Consider the following 21449-nt stretch of genomic DNA (forward strand, 5'->3'; position numbering starts at 1 on the left):
CTATTCAGATTTGTCTCTTGCGTGTCTGGTAAATGAGATCTGCATTTTCATCAGAGACAAAAAATGGTTTTACTGCTTGCTGTAAAGCTTCTCTAATATGTGCCTGAAATGCTGGTCCTGTTTAGGGTTATTTTTCCCCCTCCCTTTTTAAGGAGGATAGAATGTGCTGGTGAGGCCATGATAGCTGATTAAGATCCGTTATCAGGATGCCTATTTTATTCCTGTTAAGTCTCTTGCAAATGTGTGGTTCCAGATTATCACATAACTTGAAAGGAGTCACATTGTGCTCTTTTCACCTTTAGACCATTCTGCATTAAAACACAGTCGTCATGCTTCCCCCCAGAAATGTACATTTCTCACCAGGCATGTTCCAGTCCTGTAAAACACTGAAATGCCTTTTAAACATTTTTGCTTATACAGAAAATTATTGCAAAACTGTGCTTCTACAGCACCTCCTATGTAAGAATGACAGAGCCTTTCACCAGTCTGAATACTTGAGAGAAAAGGAAATATCTTACGTGAAAGGTAGATAATGCAGGAAAATGCTTTATGAAATGACAGAGCTCACACAGCAGCACCATCATGGCATAACTGCATTTTGCACAAGGCTCCTTTTTTTTTTGGTGTCCACTCCTGTGCTTTAACCACATCAGCCCATAGGAGCACATTCTTCTTTCTCTTCTGAGAATTGATTTATCACCATAAGTATGGTTTATTGCACAGCCTCATGCTGTAAATCTTTGCTGCTCTAATGGCTGATAGAAGTCTGGCACTGCGGTGAGTTCCTGCTCATTTACTCCCTGGATATCGGGTACACTGCTGATGTGAGAATGAGCTTCCTGGGAAGTCTCTCTTAATAGAGAAATGTGAGAATCAAAGAATTCAATTCTGCTGGGATTTTTCCCATTAATCAGGGTTCTGACTGATTTCACCATCTGAAAAACCCTTTGTTTCCTTCATCTTTATTTTTATTGCATCCCAGGTTTTACAGGGAAGTTTTTTAAAAAAATATAAGAACAGAAAACAAAGAACCAAACAATAACTGTAAACTACTGCCTGCATAGAGCAGTTTCTTCACACAGTGACACAGAGCCAGTCTGCTTTAAAGATGTGTACAGCTTCAGGTCTGCTAAATATAATTTGTCTTAATTCAGGCAATAATCAACACTGCATACATCTGTGAGGGGAGGAAGAGAGCTGGGAGACAAGAGATCCCACATATCTTTCGAGATGGTTTCTGTAGTCTCATGAATTTATTTAGAGGCTTGGAAAGGATATTTAATTCACTACAGGAATTGCTTGCCAGTGCAAGCAAGATTTAATTCATAAGCAGCTTGCTATTGTAGAGTACTTTACAGTTCTTATGTTGAAGGTGTCCCTGTACTTCAAAGTACTGTCAGCATGGAGAAGAGACACAGTAATGTGAAGGATGATTCTTGGAGGGTGTGTGTGAATGGAAATCATAAATGTAGCTGCAGCCCATATAGCCTGAGCCAGCTGAAAATAGGCTGTTTTAGGGAAGGCTGTCCCATGTCTGCCCCAGACTGAAAGCTGAGTGAGCACAAAGGAAAATGGCAATGGCTTTTCCTTCTCTGCTGTTTGAAAGAACACCTCTGTAAAAAAAAATGCAAGTTAAAGTTCATCTCCAGGGAAGCTGAGGTAAAACTGTTCAGATCTAGAGAGTATTTCTTCCATTAAATCTGTATTGTAGGATACTTCTTCAGATTGTACTTCAAAATGTTTCTTCTGTGTTCAGAGCTGTCTTTGGGCTTTGGGAACAGCCCCCATTGCCTTTCTCCCTCAGCAGCTTCTTTCCCTGACAACAATTAAACTGGCCATGACCTCAGTGGGTGGCTGGGAGGCAAGCCCATTCTCATCAGATCTGCAAAGGGACTTAGGAAAAATCCTGAAGGACACATTGCAAAGTTTGTCATAATTCAGAAGGAAAATATGTGGTTCTTGACCTTGCAAGCAGAGTCCTGTGTAACCAGGTAATGTCCATGGACAGAGGGAAGGATTTGCAGTGTTTTCTATAGTAAAGTTGAATTCTCTGGTAGCCAGTCTTTTCATAAGAGGAGAAGGGGGGCTCACTCTCCATCTGAAGATCTTTTACAGGTGATGAGCCTCTTGGAGGAGATTATTTTTGCTGAACACTTCTTTAAAATAACCCTCTTTTCTTTCCCTACTTTTAGCTGAGTTCACTGTGGCTTTCATTTTGGTCCTGCCTCAGCCCAGACGTACTGAACATCTTGCTTACATTAGGTTGCCCTGTAAAATAAAGGATTGGGAGAGTGTTGAGAGTGAATTGAGAAATAGTTCAGGGAAAGAATTTAATGAAGGAGGCTTACAAGTAGAAGGCTGAAGCCTTGTGAAGGGTTAAAGTCTTTCTGAGGCAGAAGTGTTTGAGAGGGGTTTTCTCAAGATAAGGGCTGCATTTGTCTTTCCATTGGAATCACTGGAGCCCCATTGCCTATGAATGATAACAGCAATATTTCCCTGTTTGTGAGCAAGCTTGGTTCTCCACACAACATTTCTGCATAACAGTTTTTGGGTTTTGTTATAAGGCAAACCTTGTATATGAAATAACAACTTTCACAAATCGAAACACCCCATTACTTCTAAAGAAAAAAAGAAATGTGTGAATCATAGGTTGATATAGGATTTTGTATGGATTGCTAATATCCCCTCAGATTTATCCTTATTTCATGAACCATCAGAACAAACCATGAAAGAATGAACAGCCACAATGGAGATTACATCTTGAAGTGAGAGTCAGAAGTTACAGAGAGTCATTCCTGATATTCTGATTTGTGGGAGCCTCATTACCCGATGTAGAATATCATATGCAGACATATCTGTAGTTTATTTCATTTTCTGCATTAGTTTAGTCATACTTGTTGAGCACCACTGCTGCTGGAAATGTACAAACTTCTCAATGTTCAGAGCTTCTACATACAATGGTATGTGTAGCATGCAAATTATAAATATGAGGAACAAAAGTCAACAAATGTGAAATGTGAAATTCTTCCCATTTTTGGCATTCCACCCAAACACTTGTTTGTCCTTTCCCCAGGACCATACTACATGTCCATATTACATGTGTATGTTGTATGTGCCCTGCCCAATAGCACTGCAAGTTGCTAACCCTTGACAATTTGAGGGCAGACAAAGGAGCATCTGTTCTATGTCGTGGGTTCTTTTTTTTTTTAATGCCTGCTGATAATGTTGATACAAATACTTTGATCTTTAAGCAGTTTGACTTCATGGAAGAGATTCTGACCGTGTGGATGTCTAAGTAATTTCCATCAGCTCATAAATCTAAATAATTTTCAAACTCTCCTACTGATTTTATGATCTCCTATATTACACAATCTGAAGGATTTTTCAACTCTTCCACATTTCTGTCTAAGTCTTTGGAGATGGTGAAAGCTGAGCCTATAGTGTTTCTGTGGCAGGAAGGGCACACACAGCATTTGTAGGACTGGGCAGATGAAGATGGTTTTCACCTTCTTTGTTCTTGTGCAGATGTTTGTCATGCTTAGCATCCATTTTCCTTTTATGCCTTTATTAAAAACCTCCTCTCCATACAGCATAAATTTTGTAATCTACTTGAGCTTTCATTGATGTTGCAAAGGTCTTCCCATGGCAGATACGAATAAAGGACCGATACTTGAAATTTTTTTTGGTAATAACTCCTGTGGTTTAGGAGAGGCTTATTGTTACCACTGGAATGCAATAAAATCTTCTTTTGAACATTTTTGATGAAGGGTGAACTCTTTCCATGCCCGAGTCTGCGCAGTACCCACCCAGGCATCAGATCCTGCTCAGTCTTCCTCAAAATGCCTTTGACAGTTAAAAAATGCTCTGGATTAAGGATTCCCTCACATCTCAGATCAGCACCTTACAGACACAACTCTGGACTTCCTTTCTCTGATAAAATTGCTATATGAAAAGATGCTTCTTCTGGACTTGTCAGATTTCTGAAAATTTGTGATTTGCAGAAGAATTTCCACTTCACCATAAGTGTCTGGATTGAACAGAGGAGGAAGGAGAGGAGGAGGACCTTCACACTCACCTCTCCTCCACTTCACAGTTCCATGTTAGACACTGACTGCTGAGTTCTTCTGGTCTCATTCAGACCAAATGCGAGTTTTGGCCAGATTTTCTCAGTATAGTGGCTCCAAGTAGGGCTATTTCATTGCACTGAATATCAGCAGGTTGAAATTGCTGAGGCATCTGTCAGAGAACAGTAACTATCACTGCTTTCCTCTCACCCAAATCCTGCGTGGCCGGCAATGGCACTTTGCGGCTGGAAGGAAACAAAGAGCCATTACTTTCAGTGCCTGCTCCTGATCAGGTTATATATTGATAGCTTGTGCTAGGAAGAAGGGTTTATGAGTGCCTCTGGCAACTGGTGGCTTGAGCTGTGCACCTATAAATTCCAAGTTGGCAATATCAAACAAAAATTATTCTCTGGCTATAGCCTGGGGTAACAGAGAGTGGGAAAAGCCAAGCTCCACTGCTAATCCATAACCACAGAAATTACCTCCATTCCAAAACAAACACTACATAAATTTTTTAAAGCTGGTCAACACAATATATATAATAAAATGTCAGTAGTGTAATTCAAACCAACCTTAGAAATGGTGATATATATTGCATTTGGTGTTTTCTACAGTTCTTTATCAGTTAACTAAGAACAAATGTCGACAACCATTTTTTGAAGCTCATTCTGCCTAATGAATATTATGACCAAACCATTCAACTTTGATGACAATACTTGTTGAATTATTACCAGACAACACCTACACCCTAATGAAAATATACTAATTGTAAATAATTTTTTCTCATTTAAAATGTCATAAACATTTGTGAAACTCAATATAATTATTCTGTTGTTCACAATGCTGCAGCTGAGAGAAGACTCTAATGTTTGAGATTTGGCAGCAGTTGCATTTGAAAAGTGATAAACCCATTATGTGTTTGGAATATATCCCCCCATCTGTTGACAAAGTAAAATTATAAAAAAAATGGACTGAAATAAAATGTTTTTAATAACCAGTTTTCTTTCCCCTAGCAATAAAATAAACACAATTTAACAAATAAAATGTACAACAGTTTACATAAGACAATTTTTACAGTTTCATGGGAGGTTTTGAAATTTTCTCTGTGGATTTTCTCAGGTATTTCAGGCAGGTGTTTGTGCTATCTGTAAGGCTCACTTGCTATAATGAATTTCATTTTGTGGGAACCTACTTAACTCACCCTGCTTAGTTAAATTATTTAGCAAATTAATTCTACTTTTTCTCTAACTCTTTGCTGCATCTGTGCTCCATAGCTGAGGAACAGAAATTGCAATACTGTAAGAGCTGTATGATTCATTGGCCAATTGAGTTTAAAGAGCAGTTACAAAACACAGAAAATACATGGTATTTTCAGACTTCTCATAAGGGCATGATGCTGTATTTTCATTTTTGTCCTTTGATAAGCATCCTGTCCTTAGATCAGAGATCTGTTGGAACATGCTGAGGATTCTCTCCTCTTCTCTCTTCCTCTGCCCAGATCATAGGTCTGGCTGCAAACCACTGCTGTGGCCACTGAACTCTCCAATGTGTTAAAACCTTCACTTAGTTTTGAATTATCAGAAATTGCACAGGCTAAGGACACATCTCTGGGTCTAAGCATGGTCCTCAAACATCCAGGAATTTTTCTGACTATTACTGGTATGCAGGAGCCACTTCTTCACCTGATCTCCAGACCTTATTCTCACTTGTTCATCTTCTACAGAGGACTGCTGAACTCTTTAAATACCTACAACAGGATTTTGGTGAATTTAGCACTTATTCTGCAGCCCTCATCTTGTGGTTTGAATTTGCTGTATCCCATGTAAGGGATTCTTTGTTACAGGCACCTTTGGTTCTAATCAGGATACAGTAAAATGCAAGTTCACTTATTAATTTACAACATGCAAACAGGAATCACAGTTTGGGACCACAGGAGACAGAAAATCACGCTGAAACATTGCCAAGATCCAACCAGAAAACCCCATCTCCCTCTAGTTACCAGACTTGAAGTAGATACATGATGTCTTACTTTGTACACAGCCAGTGGCTGGGAAAACCCATTCTGAGCAGGAAATGCCAGGTTTTTTAGCTCCTCCCACTCCTGAGGTCCTTTGTATTTCTCCTCTCTTTCACTTTCCCCCTTTCTACACATTATGTGCTTCAACACAGTTCTGGATATGGCTGTAACACAGCTCTGAGAGATGATGGTTGGACAGTGTGACTAAGCTTTAATATATCCAAAGAACTCATCTAACCAAGAATGAAGACAGTGGGGCACAAAAAAGAGAGAGAAGGTATCTCTTTCTACTTCCTGATTCATTTTACCTGACAGGTAGGAGAAGAAGCCATACCTGCAGGGCAGGGAAAGTCCAAATTTGTCAGGATCAAATGGAAAGGAGGGACTGGATGATCAACACTGGTTATAATGCATTAACTTCTATAGATATGAGGTATTTCCTTCTGAGCCAGTCCCCCCAGGCTGTATTTGCTACAGGTGGAGAGAAATAAGTATGTATTACCACAGAAAGATTTCTCTCATTAGACTTCTTCAACACGTAAGTTAAATGGCTCTCTCTCCACAAGTGCCTGCTTACAAATTTCCATTTGCAATAACAGTAGCCTCTGGTGGCCTGTACAGATTTGGATATCTGATTTTGGATAACTGAAGCATTGGGTGAAAAATATCCTGGATTTAGTGGGTGCCTTTCCATGCAGAGCAGGCCTCAGCTTACGGACTTGAAACCCACCTGTGTGTTGGTAAGCAGCTCAAAGACATGAACTCACCTCAGAGAGAATCAGTTCATCTGGGGACACACTAGGCAGCAATCAGCAAGCTTTGAGTCTCAGTTTTCAGGAGGTGTTTTTACAAGATGGTGCACTTCAAATGCTAATGGTTGTATGATTTAATTCAGGGGGTCACACAAGACTTTTATTAGAAACTCAGACTCCAGCCTAGTTGTCTTCTCTGCTGGAAGACACAGAGAAAACTATGATAAATTAAGTGTCAAGTGTGATATAAAGATAAATGTTGCCATGAAGTGTGTTCCTCTGGAATTTAACCAGGCTTATAAGCCAGTGTAGCACTGTAAACTAGATTTAGTAGTGGTAAAGTCAATTCAAAATGTCTCTCTTTTGTATCTAAATACCTCTCAGTCTTCTTTTGCATAAGATCTGTGTGATAATTTTTTGAAACATATGAAACAAGTTTAAACTTTCAAGAAACGTTTTCTTACAACTATTTTGTAAGTCAGTGTAATTTTCTACCATAAATAGCACTGAGCTTAAGTGTCTTGTGTAATAAGTCCCTTTAGCCTTCACATTCTCAGTTACACATTGATTTTTAGTGTAGTGGATAGATAAGGAAAAGTGAACTTGTTTGTGAAATCAAGGAATGCATCTGGTCTTTCCTTAATTCAGATATGGTCTTTCTGAGAAGCATTTAGTCTAACATTACGAAGTGTCACTTTCTACTTATCAGCTGGAACCGGCATGAAGGTGGCCTCTCCAGATCCACTTCACAGTTACAGTGACTGGTTTCTGAAAATAGAGAGTTCAGTCAGGTGATTCACTCAGGCTGTTATGACAGCTGAATTCTTATTTTCTTCCCTGATTTCACAGCAGTCTCCCTAGATAAGGCTTTGAAGGACAGAGCTAATAGGGTGCTTGTCAGCGACATGGCTTCACTTGTTAGGAAGCTGGGGGCACTTGTGTTACTCAGATGTTGGTGGTGCTGCTCCCTATTTCTTACATCTGGATATTCCTACTTCAGGGAACAGAATGTCGAACAGCAGTGGTTTGTATGATTTCTTCAGGCCAACTTGATGCCTTTCCTTTGAGAAAAGGGTGATACGGTGCTTTTATCAAAGCCTTGGAAAGTCATGGCAAAGGATGAGTTGTCCATTCTTATCCCATGGGAAAACAGGATTGTTGAAGCACCTTGCTATGTGCTTGCAGTTCTCCATGTTTGTTTTCTGTCTCTTATGACCCGGTTGCTGCTCAGCTCATGCACTGTTGGCACATCTAGCATTACCAGGAGAAGTCTTTTGAAAATCAGAAATATATAAACTGTCAACCTGCTGCCTGACAATCTTAGTTTGCTGACTTAAGAGTTTGCTCCTCTTAATTGTCCATCACCCTGAAAATAATTTTAAAGAATCCTAGAATAAAGCTTCATGAACATTTTGCAGTATTTGGTAACCCCTGCACTTCTATGATAAAAACAGTAAGATTGCACAGGGTTTTTCTAGGCAATTGCCAATCATTAAGGTAGATTTACTAATCTTACAATTTTTGAGTGAACTGGGCTAAAAAGTGGCCTACATTTGTGCCATGTAAGCCACCTGTTTAATAAAATTTTTTTACGGAAGCACATCTTTGCAGCTGTGGGTGTAAAACTAAAAAAAATACAGACCATCATCTGAAGTATTTTCAATAGTACATGTGGCTTGCTGAATCTAGAAAACTTACTCAAATAGAAAAATAATTTTGCAGGTTTTATTTTTGCTTCTGAAGTTTGGGTTACCTATTAGGTACAATTAGATATAGTCTCTCTAGTAACAGCTATTTTGAACAATAATGACCTTAGGATGAAGCATAGCTTGTTTCTGTGTTGCTGAATTATATAATAAATATATTATAAAAATAAGATTGCACAAAAGTGCAAATACAAAGAAAGGTAGAATTTCAAATGAGCTTGAGGTTGAAAGTTGTTTCACCAAAAATGTGGTTTTGAGTTAAATTGGCTGCTGTCATTGGTTGAATACTGTCAGAGAATACAGAACAGTGAGGATCCTGTGTTTGATACACTTGGGACATTTAGATGTAGTTTATGCATATCAACTTAGACCTAAGTGATTGAAGAATCCTCTTCAAAGCACACAAATGGTTAAGTGGTAGTGTCTGTACATAAAGAGAAGGTATTTGTATAAAATCCCCCTTAAGTACCAGAGTCTTCTCAGAAATTACTTTACATGTAAAAATTACTTTTTCTTTTATAATGTTTTTCCATTCTTAGAGATCTACTTTATCACAGTAAATAATACTTACTACACTTATTATCAGACTATGTTGAACTCATTATTTAGAATTGTATGAGATGCATTTCAAAACCCAAGTTTTTCATAAACTCTCCTCTGTCCAAATGTCAAAAGGCATTGAGATCAATATTAGACTGAAAAATTTAGGGTAAAGTATTCTAAAGTTCACTGAGAGTGTTAGACAAGAGTGACCACAGTGCCTCTTAAACCAGTCTTGCAAATGAGTTACTCTAGACTGCAAAGGGATTGTATGCATTTGCTAATTATTGTCTGTTGCCAGCTGTGTGTCATTCTGGACAAGCCCAGAACACATGCAAAAGCTCTGCAGTCAGTATACATCGTCACTGGCACTTAGAATACTCATTAACCTGGAAGATATATTCTGTTTTTTGGAATAAAAATTCTTCTCTCTAAAATGTTGCAGTATATTCATCTGTTGTGACGTTTATACGAATGCCTTTTACATCTTCATGGTTTTCTCCCCAGTAATGTATTTTCCAGTCAATCACTATGTGCCTTCCTGTGAGTGTTATTAAAGAGCTAGGCTAGCTACCTGCCGGTAAATCCATGAAAGCTATTTTGTATCATTTACTGCAATGCACGGTTGAAATGCCAGCCTGCACCAAACACCTTAGTCTAACAAGGTCCAGCTGCAAATGAAGGTTTAGGTGGACTGTAGGTGTTGTCCTTCTCCTGCCCCTGTCAACTCCAGGAAGTGTCCAGTGCACAAGGAACACACTTTTTAATATGAAATGTCCCCATCATGTGCTCAAAATTGCTGTTCTCTTCCTGCCTTGAGTGGGAACATGGCTCCCTCAGAGGAAGGGTTTGAAGCCCAAGCTCTTCTTTCCCTACCTTCTCATGCTATTGGCTTGACATGTATGGGGTTAATAACCAGATAAAACTGAAGGAGCAGAGAGGGTGTCAGTGGTAATGTGATTTAACTCAGGACCCTCTCGCCTCACCCGCTGTGCACGGGGGCCATTGGTGCCACACCTAGGCAGGCAGCAGCTGGTGCCCCTCACACATCAGCAGCAGAATTGTGTGATGGCTTTGGACAGCCCAGCCCAGGCAGGATTACACCTCTGTGGCTTCCAGCCTCTCCTGGGCAGCACAGGCACAGCCATGCTCCTCGCCTGGCCTGAGGCACTGCTGCTCCTGGGGATGGGCAGTGTGCTTCCACCAAAACTTGGGGTGTGGAGGCCAGGACACCAGGGGGAATCCTCCTCATTTTGACCTAGTAACTGAGCATGTTTGGGATGCAAACATGAAACCTGGAAACTGACCATGTTTGGGATGCAAACTTGTCCTTGTAACATATTTGTCATTGTAGTCAGGAATTCCAGCCCATCTGATATAAAAAACATTTTCATTAATAAGTCAAGCTAACTTGTATCCATTGACCAATTATCCACACCAGGGAAAGATGTAAGTGCTTCAACTTCAGGATGAACTGAGCGCATTCTGCCCACTGGTTGATGGCATTTTGGTCCTCTGAAATAAGCTGAGGACTCTTTGTAGAAAGTCCTCTATCTTGGGATGTTACACAAAGCAAATAAATTACCTGAGGAATTTTAAAGGTGGAGCTATATTATTCTAGAAGTTCCCAGTGAAAATACTGTATGTGTCACCTATCCCTCCATGCAAAATATAAATTAAATAATAGGGACTATTTAACTTCTGTGCGCTTGAGGTTAAATTTTCAGCTAATGTAAAATGTCTCAAGGCAGTGTATTCTGTAATTTCCCTCAGAGAGTTTAAAGGGTATGCATGGAATATCTTTTGAGTTATTGATTTTTGCCTTTAAAAAAAAAGATTAAAACTACAAAATCCTGGCCAATATATTAAAAGGGAAAATTAATCAAATTATGACAGTCTTCATTGCGACATTATCCTATAGAAAATAGTGGTTCACAAGTAATTTATGGATAAGTTAAAATAATGAGATTATTTACTATCACAATAATTTGTGAAAGATAGACTTGATAGTTTTGATGAGTTTCCAAAAGTGTAAAATGAATAGCAATGATTTCATGAAAGACATCCAACTAATATTGAGTACTCTTTTGATGAAGAGCTAAGAGTCATTTCCATCTCAGTACCTCGAAAAGTAGTTGATTCCAGTGTCCAAAATGTGGTTGTTCACCGGACTATAAACCAAGTCAGCTGTTTGACAGATTTTCATCTATGTAAATCCTTATGTAAACTAATTATATGGCCACAGCTTATAAACTTTATAAGAAAGCAAACACCAGACTTGTTTTTCTTATCAGCTTCAGATACTGAAACTTAACTGTAGATGTTGCAAAATTAATCAGTAGCCTAGGGAGTCTATAAACTGTACTGCATTGCATAGGCATATAAATGTCCAGTACTATTTTGCTGCTTTAAATACCAGCTTTTGTCCATGCATTTTTAGAGTTTGGAAGTAAAACACACACACCCCCACATGCCCAACACACTCACACACCCCGAAGCCTAAATAAAACCAGTTTGCAGTAAAGTCCTTGAAAATTGTAAGCATAAATTCCAGCTTTAAGGATCCAAATGAAATATTCATATGTACTAAACATCTTGTATCAGGAGGTGGTTTTCTTGATGTTGTCATAAGTCAGCCCTTCGCTCCTTGTGTCTGCTTCAAATACTTTTATCCCTGGGAGCACGAGGCTTGCTTCATCCTGCTTGCTTGTCAGCAGGGCTGATGCACTGCATTATAAAAAGCATTCTCCACAACTCCTGCTCACAGGCAGCACTTTTAGCTCTACACACACAACCTGCAAGGTTCTCTATCAACAAAATCATTATTTATCCAAAGCTTTCCTAGTAAATTGAGCCTAACTAGTCTTTCCTTGGGGTAAATAAGCAGAAGCCTTTCTTTTATTATTGCTTATGTAGAGAAAGCAGAATTCTCCTCAACAGTGGTAGGATCTGGATGAAGAGTACACCTCGCAGCTCTTGCATAACTTCTCCTGGATTGCAATGACTTGTAGTCCAGTGCTTAACCGAGGATGAACTGGCAGAAAGGCAGCCAATAACTGTGCCTTATCTACAGCGTAGGCACATTTTAGTTGCACAGTTGTATCCTTAAAGCTGCACCTCCCTTAGCTGAGAGACTCATTGCATTTAACTGGTTTGGCCAAAGCTGCTTCGTGTTCCATAAGCAGCTCTCAGAGACTCCCTGGGATCAGTAGCTCACATTTCTAGAGAGAAAAAAGGCAAGATTTACTGTGTGACAGAAATGGGCAGCTGAAGCATTGGAAAAGACTTGTGACATTTACTGGAGATCTGTGTATATTGTCTGTTTACTATATACAGAGGCCCTGAAATAGATGGGTGTATGCTGATGTAATTAGCACAAATCAACAAATAAAACAAAGAAATTGAAATATCTTGGAACAATTATTATTATTATTATTAGCAGTAGTAACATTAAACTAGTATTATTATTGTCTTTTTTATGAGTCTGACTTGTTTGGGTACCCCTACCTATGAATGCAATACAGTGAGAGTAAATTTTTATTCTTGTAACCCATAGCAAATTTCTCATGTAAAGGTTTGCATGGGCACAAAAGCTTCCAATTTGTGACTAGATTATATTTAACACCATGCTGAGAGACTTAATGAAAACAACAGTATTAATTAAAAAAATAGCAATATCCATTTTTTGTTTAATTGCAATGGTGCATTTTAAAACAATTTGTTGAATAAAATACAAAATTAGGGTTGACACTTGTATAATGATAGAATAGAGGTTGTGACATATCAATAAACTGTCTCACAGGACACTATTAACATACCAATCCTCTCCTCTCCCATATCTCCTACAGCTTCAAAACAATCAAGTGAGGTCATTATACTTTCAAAAGCTGATTGATATAAAGAGATATCTACTAAAATGAATACTGTATTCTAATAAGGTTCTCAAATATTGGCTTTTGTTCATTTTGATGATTATTTGAAGAACAATACTTCTAAATTTAAAGGAAATTACTAGGGCAACTAATTGAAATGTTGGTTGTTATTCTGCTATTGAGAATTAGAAAACTTCTGGGAGTTTTTACTTCTGGGAGGAAAATATTTCATATACCATTGCTACCTTAAATTAGACATCCAACATATAGATATAAATGTCCCCACTTACTTGCTGTAATCTTTGTAGGGTACTCAGCAGTTCCAAAAAATAACTTATCCCCCTTGTTCTGTTATGCTGAGCAAGCAGTTAGATCTCTAACTTTCAATGCTCAAAATAAGATTAAATTTATTCCATGTTATCAGTTACTGAGAGATATATAAAATTTCTCTCATCAGATCTTTGCTCTCTGTGAGATCTGTTACATACAATTATTTCCTGCTCACAAGGATCCATAGTATCCCTTAAAGGCTTAGATTTTTTTGTTCTTCTTTTTTACTTCTGCTGACCAAAGTAACTTTAGTGGCTTCTCTCATGATAATCAAAAGACTTGCAGAGGTCACTCTGTAACCTGTGAGGTTTTTTCCCAAGACCCCAGGAAAAACAACCACCCAGAATTGCATACCTTTGGCATATAATTAGCACATAAGTAAGAATTTCTGAAAAATAATTGTTCATAACGATAATGGGATGCTTTCAAAAAAGTTGCATTGGAATGAAAAACAATCACTGAATTCTTTGCATATTTTATTTTTCTTTTTGATTTCCAACTCACACACATCTGGCATATTTTACATCTTTGCAATAAAACATGGTTACAATAGCTTAAGGAATTTATATATCCAAAATATTTCACCATGATCTCAAGATGAAATGAACTTGTCTTCCAGATGTTCAATAGTCTCCCAATTCTAAGCTACAAACTCAAGATATTGCTTACAGACAGGTGATGAATAACTTAATCATTACGTTGATCCCCATGATTTCCGGACCTTATAAATACAAACAACAATGAAGAAGGAAATTCAGGGCTAAACTTACTAATACAAGGTGGATAACAAATAAGTAATCACATCAATAAATAATGATATGTTCCTGGTGCAAAGTGCCAATACAAAGAATCCATTATCTTTTTAAATAAATGACTGCAAGTGAGTGTAAATTCTGAGAAAATTACATTCCTGTTACATGCCTCATAGCCCTACCGACACAATATGTACATCTATGACAATACAGTCACCAAATATACAAAGAAGAAACATGAATTAAAGTGTATATACCCCTGGGTGTGTATTTTGATCAGTACAATGTGCAGAAAATTATTCTGATAGTTATCATTACAGTATTGTAAAAGATGAAGTGCCTTAGTCTGAGTGGCTTCAGGTAAGATTTTCAGAAGAACTGAAAAGAACAACCTCAGTCACCTCTGAAATGAAGCTAATGCTGTCAAATCAACCAAGCTCCTCAGATTAAGAATAAGGGGGAAAAAAAATCAGTGGGGGCTCTCTTGACCATGATTTATATGCCAAATGTTAATAATCCAGAAGTATAGCACTTTGTCTGTATTGGGAATTATTAAGCATTACAAAGCATTAAATTGAACTTCCCTCTTTGCTCCCTTTTTGTCTAGTCTTTAAATTTAAAAGGGAGGAAATTAATTTCTATTGTATAAAGTATAAATATGGCAAATGATGGCTTTTTATCCAAATGCTTTGTGAGCAGAACTCCACTTAAGAGGGGTAAACTTTAGATTCAAAAAGTGAAAAATGTGTTGGTGAAAATGTCAGAATTACTGTTTGCTCCCAAATTCAACCCTTTAACACAAGCTGTACCCTTAGGCAGATCTCCAGTCTGATTTGTGTGAATGCACCTGTTCCTTCAAGACATCAGGTTTAAAGTACATGCAAGTTGTAACTCCACAATAAAATTAAGAAACAGTTTTGTTCTTTATACAAGGTTTTACTTTTACAAAAGTATCCCTTTAAAGTTAAGATGTGCATCTGATGTACAAAGTATCAAACATATTTTTTTTAATCTCAGCTTGAAAAGAGGCTGGAGATGGGATGCATGTTAGGTTCAAAGCCTAAACTTGAAATAACTGGACACAAGGTTCCCCAGAATTTTCAAAAGTCTCTTGTGGCGCATCCTACTACCTTTTCTCAATAAACAAAGATATATGAAATAATTACCAAAACATTTCCTAATTCATATAATTTACATGATACAAGCTTGCTTTTCAGCAGCTGGTGTTCAGTTGTGAAAAAACACACAAAGTAAAATGGTTGCTGACTACAATGTACAGCTATTGCTGGGTGTAATGGAATGTACAACGGAGGTCAATGCAGACGTGGTTTTCCACCAGAGACTACGCCTTTCTTTGCAGCACTTGTGCTCTCAGCTTTACCTGGGCTTTCAGTTCTTCACTGCACTTCAGTATCTGTTCTGATGTTCATAATGCCACCGGTTAAAATCTATATTAAAAGCTACGATGCTGCCAGAAGCCATGCCAGTAATCAGAGTTCTGAAAAAGATATCAAAGATGCTGATGTTAATTCTCTTTTGCCTCATCAAGCTATGGTTCTTCATAGACAGAATAAAGCTCAAAGAACAAGGCACTTTTTGCAACACTGTCTGAAGTTCTTAAGCTTGGCTGAAAATCAGAAATGTGCAATTTTGCAATTGGTTTTAAGGCATTTAATAGGCACTACTGCACTCTGATCCAATCTGACTATTCATTTGTTTTTAAGTTAATGCAGTCTTAGTCATATTTTTCTAGCTGTCTGGCTTACTATTCTCAATGAAATAAGACCTCACCTTAATGTTAAGTACTTGCATGATGAGATTCAAATATCAGGGTAAGTGTTGAATCAGATAAATGAACGGGAAAACAACTGAATAATTGTTTCTTACATATCCTGTTAATGACTCCATACCATATACTCAAAGTTCATGGAAATGTATTCTTTCTGTAATTTTAGTATTTACATACAAATATGAATGACAAAGTCACCTCTGATCATGAGACAGATCCATAGCTCTTATGCCAGCATCACAGCCAGGGTAAATATAGAGCTGCTTGAAGTCACAGGCCTGCCACACTTCCACTACACCATTGTCTCCTCCTGTCACCAGGTTCTGCCCATCACTGCTCAGGAGGATGGCCTTCAGAAGAAAACAAAAAATCCCAAGCATACAGTCAGCTTTTATAGAAATCTATCAATATTTTAAACACTGAATTGACTTAAAAGCATTCCTAATGTTTTGCCCACTTTAAATTTGAAGCAAAATGCTTCCTCTCCTCATTCTCCCTAGTCCAAAAATAAACCAACATATTTTGTATCATCAAATTTTAAAAGCAATTGTGTGGCACTAAACATGATAGATAACAAAAAAGCTCCTTGACCGAATCTGCCAATACTTGAGTTCAGCACATTTCTACATACCAGAATTTGCTCTACAATACTCAGTGCTATCACTACAATCTAAAGAGAGCAGCGATCTGCATTCCTAACGCTGCTTCAAGTGCTTGTGACAGAGCAGAGCCCTGAAGGCATGAATTCATGTCTTGGCTAATAAATGAAGAATGAAGACTTTTCTGAGCATTTTGTTTCAAAGACATATTTCCCACGGAAATTTAATTCCAAATGAAAATTCTGGGAATATTGTGGGCTCATAAACTATTTGTTCTTATTTATTCTAGAAAAGCTTAAGTGCATTTTGATATTTGGATATGGTGATGAAAGGATATGTGTTTGAATGGCTTAACCAGCAGGCAACAATTTTATATATATGATTTCCTCTAAACCATACAGCAAATAAATTCAATTTATTTTAATAAAGAAAGGCAACACACAACAAATGTTTGTTTGCATTCAGATTTACCCTGGTTGAATCATTGATCTCCATCTGAGCTAAGAGTTTGCCATTAATGCTGAAATTGCTGAATCGTCCTCGTTCATAGTAGATGATGCAGTGACCTTCACTAGACACTGAAATTAAGCGAGGGTACAGGCAGTTTTCTGTTCCTTCCAGGGCTCTCAGCAAGTCTCCAGTAATTGTGTGTACTAGGCAAGGACCTTCTGTATATGAAAACATAATATATCATAAATTTGCTGTTTATACAAACTATATGGTCTGTGCAGAAAAATGATGCATAATACACTTTTATATCACATTAGTGCTGCATAGATATAAGAAGCTGCAATGTTAACTTAAAGAATTTAACACATACAACAGAAAAGGAAATGCAAGAGCTAGCATGTTAAGAAAATAAATACAATATGTCCAGAAGTATATTATTTACATAGAGTGGTAGGATTTTTCCTTGATCTGTCTTCTAAAAAACTCTTTCCTCTTCCCAAGCATTCAGAAGCTTCACTCTTAGTGATTTTCTCCAAGAACTCTCTTTAGCCTGCCCATTCACATTAAACAGATGTGGCCCTATCAGTGACTTGTGGGAGCTACTCCCATAGGGCATGTAATCATATTACTGCATATTTCTCCTATAGACAATGGCAGTTCCTGTAGATCCTCTCTCCCAATAAATATTTGTTATGCATACATTTCAGTCCTGATTTGTTTCAGCAATGGGAGTCATGTGAAAGCCAACAGAGTCACAATGAGAGATTTTAGATCATACTGTAAATCCATTTGCTCCAGAGAAATTTTAATATGAGATTTTGATGTCTTTTTATTACACTCATGAAAGAAACAAACAGTTATGAAATCTACAATGCACATTTTAAGATGCAAAACTAAGCTTATTTACATTTCAAGAACAATGAGAAAAGTTTGTTTTGAAGGAGAGATATGTATTCCTCCTAAGAAAAACGGTCACTTCTCTGATAAATGTAATGAGTCACAGGAAATTCTAAATGTTTTCTTTTATGAATCACAGGATAATCCTGGACTGCACAGTAATCTCTTCCTTATACAACTGGTTCATGACCCTGAAAGTAAATTCATATTGGCAGACTCAGTCATCTCATGTTAAGTCCTTCTAACTTCTTTGAAATTCACACAGCAGCTGGGTTTGCCCAGGTAGAATGAATCAGCACATGTATCTGTGAACCCTCTGATGCTGGCTTTTATCTGTGTTTGCATAACGTCTTATGCAGAGGAATACCAAGTTTGGCTGCATCCATGGGATTTCACTGCAATGGAAATAATTTATTTCTCAAATAGCTGAGTTTCAGCTTTGGAAATACTGAAGTGCCAGAATATTACAAAAAGTGATGCCTTCACCTTTAGAAAAATTACCTTGTTAAATTTTACAAAAGAAAATATCTTCATAGCTGAATGGTCATGGCCACAAAAAGGCACATCTGATTTAGGATGCCACTGTAAGGACATACAGATTGTTTTTTGGGTTTGTTGGGTAAGAAGGTGGAAGCATCAACCTGATTCACAAGATTTTCCACAGAGGAGTCCTAAATGTGCTGTTTTCCTGCTTCAGTAGGTTCTCAAGTGCTACATGGGTCATCACAGTGCCACAGCCAGTCCCACAGGAGCAGCTGCCCACCAGGAAGCACAGGCTGAGCTCAGACTGGATGGCAGGAAAATGCAATAGTGCCATGAGATGCAATCTAAGAAGCTGAAAAGGGACTGAAACTAACAGATCAGAAGAAAAAGCTTTTAAAAAGGCATATCTTGGAAAACTGAAATTAAAAAAAATATTTTATCTCTGCGCTTTTATACATTCTAAAGTTTCAAAAGGAAGAACAAGGGAAGACTACTTTAAGAGACAGACTGGGCCTCCATTTCTCTTGATCAATTATAAACATATTCTGAATATGATTTTGAAATCTTTAGTTCTCTGTAAAAATGTAAAAGTTACCAAAGCAGCAAATAGATAATGGATCAGTAGATAACTGAGTACAGATTCGATCTCTACTAAGAAGAGGCATTTTGCAAAAAGATAGTTGGAAAGAGTGAACTATTATGGCAGCCAGAGTGTATGAAGCTGCCTTAAAGGGTAAGAAATAGCAGTGCATCAAGAAAAAAGATTTAGCTCCAGCATCACTGTACATTCTTTTCACAAATGTCTTGACTTTGCCTATGACTGTTATGTAGTGTGCCATTACAAGAGTTAATGATCCATTAGGGTTTCCTGTTAAAAATGGCTTTACTCAAAAGTTTCACACTCAGCTTTAAAAATAAATGTTGAGCTCCAAGACAGTATAAAAAAGCAATAATCCAGGGCTCAGCTGTGAGCAAAACCTGGCAGAGCAAGTATCACATTCTTCTTACCCTCAGAAGCAGCAAACTCAAAAATGAGTACAAAGATATCCATGGGGATAACTAGAAGAGGCATCACTATAGAAAGAGATAACAAGTCACTGGACGTGGATGTAAGAGTAGAGTGGAAATGAGATAGGAAGACAAATGATGAAAAAAGAAAAAATGAGGGTGATACAAAGAAAGAAAATAAGAATGGAAATGAGTTGATGAAACACAAAAGAAACTAAGAGAAAAGGGGGAGAGGAGGGAGAGCCAAATAGGACAGGAAAAGAGAAAAAGATATGCAGTTTGACAAGGTAAGAAGCTGAATGAGAGAGGGCAGTGGGGGAAGAAAAGTGGACATGGAATTAAGGAGAAGTAGGAGAAAATGGCAGAAGCAGTGAAATGGAATAAATTAAGGAGAAACAGTAAGGAAGGATGAAGCAAACATTCATTGAGGCTGGTGCTTTATTTGCACTGATTACCAGTCATACAGGATATTGCTGCAGGAAAAGTATTTCAAACACTTATGTTAGCAATTGTTGGGTGCTCTGGATTCCATAGAAAGATAAGGAGAACCTGCAACTGCTCATTATTTAGAAAACATCACAAAAATCCCTACTGGACAGAATGCTGCACTCAGTTCCAAAGCAAACTGATCCTGCTTCCCTGGAGAGTGAGGCCAGTCCTACAAATTATCTCTCAAATAAGATCAAGGTGGAGAATTCGAGCTGGCCCTCCCTGAAATACATGTCTCTATCAACAGGTTTCTTCAAAATCACCAGATGTCATTAGAATTATTGTATACATTTTTATAAAATACACTTCCAGATCTGGGCAGAATAGCTGCATAAACTGATGGTTGGAAGGAACGATCCATTTAATTTGTGTCTAAACTTGTGAGTGCAGATAGTAAATAACAATATTGAGAGAAAAGTGCTACAGATTCTCCTAGAATTACAACATGTATTAGGAATAATTAAAATGTATGTGTATTGAGGGAAGTCTGAGAAATACCACTAAGAGTCTAAAAATGTTAAGACTTAAATCATAAAAGTGTTTCTGACCTTTAGCACCACTGATGACAAGCCCCAGCTCTGCACAGACCGACACACAGACAACTTCATGGTCATGACCAGTTAAAACAGCGCGAGGAGCTGGATAATCACCTGTTACAAAAAAAATAGAAAGTGAGAAAAAAAAAGAAAAAGAAAACAAGGGAATGCCAAATCAGATATGTTTTATCAAAAAAACAACTTTGCTGTAATTTTCTTGAAATCATTAAGCATGAGAAAGTGCATTGTGATTAAATATCTCTTACTTAGGATACCGAGCAAAATATATTCAGATATCATAGAGCTTCAAAACTGCAACTTACCAATGCATTAATAAATTAATTAAAAGAACACAATGTGTGCTGCTATTGAAAGCAGCTGTAATGTAAAGGCCTGCTACTGAACATATATGTCTCCAGACTTAAGCTATGAACCTAAAGAACGCAGGATGCTCCTCTAATAATCATCCTAATTTGTTTCATGAAACTGGGGGTAGGAAAAGGAGAGAAGAACAACACTGTACTAAAAACAAACTACTGCTGCATAGGTAATATTGATTCAGACACACATGGAATGGTCACAAATTAAAATATGCCTAAAGATGGTCATTGTTACACATAATTATAGATTTATTTATTTATAGATATTATAAATATATATTCAGGACTGAAATATATTTTATTTTGGTTTCAAACAAGTGGGCATTTATAGAGTATTTACATGACAAACAGCAACATTTCTATTCTTTCTAATAAGAACAGATGCTGACAACCTAATTGGTTAGTATTTGATATTGCTCTGTCAGGCCAGGAAAGTAAATTGGCAAAAAAGAATTAGCAACTTGCTAGATAACACAGAGTTCACATCATTATATTTGCATTGTATGCAAATGAAATACAGGAAATTGGGATATTCAAAAGGACCAGAGCTCTGCAAGTGTAGTGCACATTCTAAAAGAAATTACCTAGGGAAGTACAGATAAATTACTGTAACATTAATTCTGTATAAAGTAACAAAATGGTTAATCCACACTTTTCTCACAAGAATTGGAAGCAAAAATCTCATTAATACCAGTCATCTTTAATACCAGTGTTGGACTGGAACTCTTATCTGGTTTTGCTGGGATGAGTGGTACAGTTGGTAAAGATAACTATATTAAGACAGG

At 37.5% G+C, this 21449-nt stretch overlaps 1 protein-coding gene across 5 annotated transcripts in view; it reads right to left on the reverse strand.

The window, feature by feature from the left end:
* Positions 1-13740: 13740 nt before the first annotated feature.
* Positions 13741-21449, reverse strand: part of NBEA (neurobeachin) — a 452410-nt gene continuing 444701 nt past the window's right edge. For all 5 annotated transcript variants that reach the window (XM_058019299.1, XM_058019300.1, XM_058019298.1 and 2 more), the window contains 4 exons: positions 20297-20398; positions 16893-17089; positions 16021-16172; positions 13741-15531 (listed from right to left, as the gene is read on the reverse strand). In XM_058019299.1, coding sequence (XP_057875282.1) covers positions 15441-15531; positions 16021-16172; positions 16893-17089; positions 20297-20398 — 542 coding nt within the window. In that variant the 3' untranslated portion in view covers positions 13741-15440. The remainder of the gene's footprint in view (positions 15532-16020; positions 16173-16892; positions 17090-20296; positions 20399-21449) is intronic.

The sequence above is a fragment of the Melospiza georgiana genome, chromosome 2, assembly GCF_028018845.1.
Source record: "Melospiza georgiana isolate bMelGeo1 chromosome 2, bMelGeo1.pri, whole genome shotgun sequence".
In the NCBI taxonomy this organism is placed as follows: domain Eukaryota; kingdom Metazoa; phylum Chordata; class Aves; order Passeriformes; family Passerellidae; genus Melospiza; species Melospiza georgiana.